The sequence below is a fragment of the Apium graveolens genome, chromosome 5 (genome assembly GCF_009905375.1).
Source record: "Apium graveolens cultivar Ventura chromosome 5, ASM990537v1, whole genome shotgun sequence".
NCBI classification, from domain to species: domain Eukaryota; kingdom Viridiplantae; phylum Streptophyta; class Magnoliopsida; order Apiales; family Apiaceae; genus Apium; species Apium graveolens.
In genome coordinates, this window is record NC_133651.1 from 252,849,091 (window position 1) to 252,854,054 (window position 4,964).

Below are 4,964 nucleotides of genomic sequence, written 5' to 3' on the forward strand. Positions count from 1 at the left end.
GTAGAAGATAATTTTAGAGGCGAGAAACTGAGAAGCATTAAACGAGAATGAAGCAAAGGCGCAGGTCGCGGAGCTTTCTCTCCTTGAAAAGGGCTTTTAATAGAGCAAGAGGTGAGTATGCCTCGGGAGAGGAGAGAATTTTCATTTTGGTATATTTAGCAAATTTTTCTTGATGTAGCACTGGTTTGGCATAACGCAGGAACCCTTATCGGCACTCCATTAAATTTTTTTGGGATATTATCGGGGTATCAACGGGTCTGGTCTTTAAACTTTGTAGGCTTAGTGCGAATATTTTTTTGGGCCCCTTAAAAAATTACTCAAAATCAATAACTTTCAGCATATTATTCTTTATACTCAAAATCAAATTATTTGATATGATATATATGTGATAATATATATATATATAATTATGGGCCTCTAGTCCCGATGGTCCTAGTAAGGTCACACTAGTTGCACTTTGTCAGGGTCGGCCCTGGTTGTCAAGTGAGGTGGGCATCACATAAAATAGGATGTCAACTTCACTTGTGATTCCAATAATGAATAACTTATTATTCCATCCGTCAAATTTTTTTGGAAATAATTATGCATATTTGGAAAATATTAATTATAATATATGATATTTTTCCACTTATACCCCTCATAAATACATGAATCTAGACTATTATTCAACCCTCATTAATTGTTATACATTTTTCAATAAATGTAGTTTTGGAAGAATGTCAATATTTTTGTATCATAAATTAAAATGGACATGCATTGTGAGATTTCTTTAAATCAAAAATAGACTAGTACTTATAACTCCAATCTCTTCTCAGGGTCCTCTCATTCTCCTATCCGGATTCGAACTCCATGTGTGCAAGAACGTGAGTGTTTGAGGTTTGGTTGTATGGTGGGTTCTACAAAACGAGCTGAGGGAGTTGACGTTCACGCGACACCTCAGACGCGAGAATGAGATAAGGTTTTGGAGAAGAAGAGTAAAATATGAATTACTTAAATAGACGTGTTGTGTGTATAGGTGTACATGTGAGTAAAAGAATGTATAGCGACTGGGAATTTGGCGATGTAATTAGATGAATAAATCTAGTTTTGTCCTATAATTATGATTTATGTGGATTTATGTGACTAAATAAAAGATTAAATAATTTTGTGATTAATTGTCATTATTGTATAATAGTAACTGGGAACGTAAAGTAAGTTGTTTCAGTTTGATGAGTCAGCTAAGGGATTAGGCTGTGTCGTCGGGCTGTCAAATTAAACGGAACCCGTATTAAAAAGGGATTAAAGTGTTTAAGAGTGCGAATGTGGAATATATTTGTTGATCTTGTGTATTAGCATATTATTTGATGTAAGCGTGTTCAAATTTGCGCTCGGTGGTATTTTAAATATTTTTTTAAAAGAATTTATAAGGATTTATTGGTCCTTAAATATTTTTATAAAATTATACAAATGTGATCAATGTGCGATATTTTCTTTATTATTTCTAAAATTGTCCAAGGGACATTTTAAAATTAAAAGTTGGATTTATGTTGATGTTTTGATATTTTAAAATGATTTTATGAAATGTATTTCTATTATTGGAAATTCATTGTAAAATCCATATTAAATAATCCATTTGTGCAAAAATTTATTTAAAAATATAGTGGAAGAGCTAGTTTTATGTTTTATTTTATAAAAAAATAAAAGTTTAGTTATTTGTGAATGTTGTGGAGAGAAATTATATTATTTTAATTAGTTTTGTAAGTCAAAAATAGAAAAAAGGGAAGGGGATTTTTCTAATTACCAAAATGCCCTTGGAATGTTCTATTTATACTCCCTCCTCTCTCCCTTTTCTTTCTTTCTCTTCACCGTCTCTCTTCTTCTCTCTCTCGAACTCTCTTTTCCCCTCTCTCTCTCTCTCAGTACAACTCTCTCTCTCTTGTTACTTTCAAATTATCCATTAAAACTCAATATCTATCTAATATTTGAGTTTTTTGTGCTCTAAATATATATATATATATATACTTGCATGCGGGTGTTGTGTGTGTATATGTGTGTGTTGTGTTCGGTGTTTGGAGTAGGAGCCCCGAGTTCTTGATTCACTTCGGTTTTTGCTTGAATCTTTATAGTTCTGTGATGATCGAGTGTTGCATTTTGATTGTTGCAGTGTTTTTTTTGGGTAAATCGGTGAGGTTCGAGATTGGGGGCCAATTTCCGGCAACCCCGAACCCTTGTCGCCATCGGTGATGAACTCCAGTGAACCAGTTGTGAGCTGTGATGTTTTAATTGAGATCTAATAGTTCATAAACTCGATTTTGAGTATTGCATGTATAGATTTTTAAAGTACGAATATTATTTTCGGCTTTAAAGAAATTAGTTCGAAAATGTGTTGTTAAACTTGGAAAAATTGTTGAATGATTATAGTTGGATTTAAGTTAAGAATGAATTGTGATTTAAAGAATAAGTATGATGCATGCATGATAGGTTTTGTTTAAATTGGAGTTTGGGTTCGGTTTTCTTCAAAAGAAAATGGTTTAAAAAGTTGTTTATTGCTATAGTTGATTTAAGTTAAGTTTAATTTGTAGAAATGAACTTTGCATGTTGATTTTGAGAGTTGCTTGTTATTTTGATGGATTAGGGCCGAATGATGCTTTGATTTTTAAGAGAGAAATGGATCAAATTACTTGGTTAATTGATAAGATTCGTGATTTTGGATAACTCGATGATTGTCATTCAATCTTAGTGATTATGGAAAACTTGTTTAAGTCGAAATAAGGTTTGGGTGTAATTTAGAAGTATGCATGATAACGATAAGTGGTTGCATGTGGATTTATACTGGTTTGGTTATATCAATATGGTTCGAATTTGTTATAATAAAAAGGAGGATAAGTTGTTTTGGTGTCGAGCTATGTGAATTAATGATATTTGCTAAGAATATAAGAGTATATGTTATTATGTGTTATGTATGATGTGTGTGCTTATAAGTTAAGTTACGATTGGGGTAAACGTTAGACATTATGAAAAGCGTCGAGAGTGATCGAGTATCTAATTAGGGTTTTATGTTGGATTGTATATTCGGATATCAGAGGCATTTGGGCTAGTAAAGGAAAAGAGGTCGTAGGTGCAGTAGCTCGAATACCGTAAAGCAGGAAAGCTATTTGAGGCAAGTAACTCTACTTTCTCTTATGGTTTGGATATAGAGAGTATATTGTCAATGTCATGATAAAGTAGTGATTCTCTGTAGCACTTGTGATAAACCTGTTATTGATTTTTGAGAAACCCTGATATTGTTCTTGTTATCAAACCTTGTTTGATCCTTTATAAACCTTATTGATCCTAGCATTTATTACCTTACTCTATCACTTTGTTATATTTTGATCTCGTAAACCTAATAGAACCTTTACGAACCTCCTTTCGGAATGTTATGATTAACATAGATTTCTCGATAACCCATATACTTTGTTTTGAATTGATCTTTGGAATTATTCTGATCCCGAACTAGTATACGTTGTTTATCATTTGATCAAGATCTTTAGTATTGATCCCCTCTTGGTGTTGTTTTGCACACACCCACAACAGCTATTCCGCAACCGCTATGAGGGGTCCAGACGCGGCGTCGGAAGGAAGAACCCCGTAGACCGGAGTTATAAGTCATATTCGAAATTGAAGTTATTAGTTATATATCAACTCTTGTTGAAATTGAAAACACTGATGAGGGCAACAATATGAAATAAAAATAACCAAGTCTAGTACAAAAGTATCATAGGAAACAATGAAGACTCTGAACCAGTCTCCATTATCTGCTCTCACAAGAACAAAATGTAGAAAACAATACAGACAGCAATAGTATGAAATAAAATAGCTCAATTAAAATACAGAAAAGGAAAAAACAGCCGAGCAGGAAACAATGAAGACCATTACCAGTGTCCAGATGAATAAAATTAACAAAATAGCAAGTAATTTAATTTGAAGCAGCTTTGGGTGTGGCTTGCATGTTTTTAAGCAATTCTATTAAAAATTGAGGCGCCGGCAGAACATTCTTGACAGCATCAATAGACATAAACTTGTCAGCCCATCCGACGAGGCCTGGTGTTTTGGCTTCAGCAATTAAGTTGATGCCACCCATTTTCTCCATGGCTTTAATCCATCCCAGGCAGCTTCCAAAAGCTATATCAAGGATCCCAATTTTATCTCCTCCAAAAAAAGCCTCGCCTTTGCTACATTTTACAAACGCCTCCTCCAAAAGCCCCATTCCTTCTTTCAATCGCTCTATCATTGCAACCTTGTCCTCCCCTTGGGCCGATCTAAGCTCCCTCATCACCGGAACTATCTATAAAAGCCAAAGTAACACTTCAGAAAAAGCCTATAAGCAATGTTTTTAATTTTCTCTAACAAAATAAGATTTTGTTTTTTCTTATAACTAAAAATACTACGTAAGCTTGTCATCAGCACATATTAGTTTTAAACTTGAAAAATGTACCTTGTCATCAAAATAGGCAGCCCAGAATCGAGCAACAGCACGATCGTAAGCATCAGAAGGGAGAAGAGTGTGACCATTAGCGGTCCAAGTTTCGTCAATGTATTGAAGAATGACAAGGGATTCGCAGATGCACTTATCGCCGTGGATCAAAACAGGCACTTTCTTATTAACAGGGTTAGATCTAAGGAGAAGTTCACTTTTGGAGCTTAAGTTCTCCTCAATGAACTCAAAATCTACGGATTTGAGATTAAGAGCAATTTGAACCCGGGTCGCATACGGGCTGTAGGTTGTGCCTAACACTTGTACACCGTTTGAAACCATGACGATCAGTTGATCACTAAAATTTGTGTATGTGATGAAAATATGAAATAGTTAGAAGATATTGAGAAGATGAGGAAAGTAGCATTGCTACATCCTCATTATATACACACATTATTTGCTGGAATGTTCCATTAAAATGAAATTACAAAGTGTATTTATGACTTGTGAGGTATGGGATGAGGTATGC

General features: G+C 34.2%; 1 protein-coding gene across 1 annotated transcript; it reads right to left on the reverse strand.

Moving 5' to 3' along the window:
* Positions 1 to 3,688: 3,688 nt before the first annotated feature.
* Positions 3,689 to 4,964, reverse strand: LOC141725062 (glutathione S-transferase U17-like). Its single transcript, XM_074527441.1, has 2 exons — positions 4,457 to 4,964; positions 3,689 to 4,306 (listed from the first exon to the last, which is right to left on the reverse strand). Exons 1-2 carry the CDS (start codon positions 4,775 to 4,777, stop codon positions 3,938 to 3,940), a joined length of 690 nt encoding a protein of 229 aa, XP_074383542.1. The 5' UTR covers positions 4,778 to 4,964; the 3' UTR covers positions 3,689 to 3,937.

Bases quoted from the DNA above. Each gene is read 5' to 3' on its own strand.
- LOC141725062 (XM_074527441.1), bottom strand. From the start codon at position 4,777: ATGGTTTCAAACGGTGTACAAGTGTTAGGCACAACCTACAGCCCGTAT. The intron at 4,307-4,456 runs GTACATTTTTCA...TGGCTTTTATAG, and splicing joins CTGCCTATTTTGATGACAAG to ATAGTTCCGGTGATGAGGGA.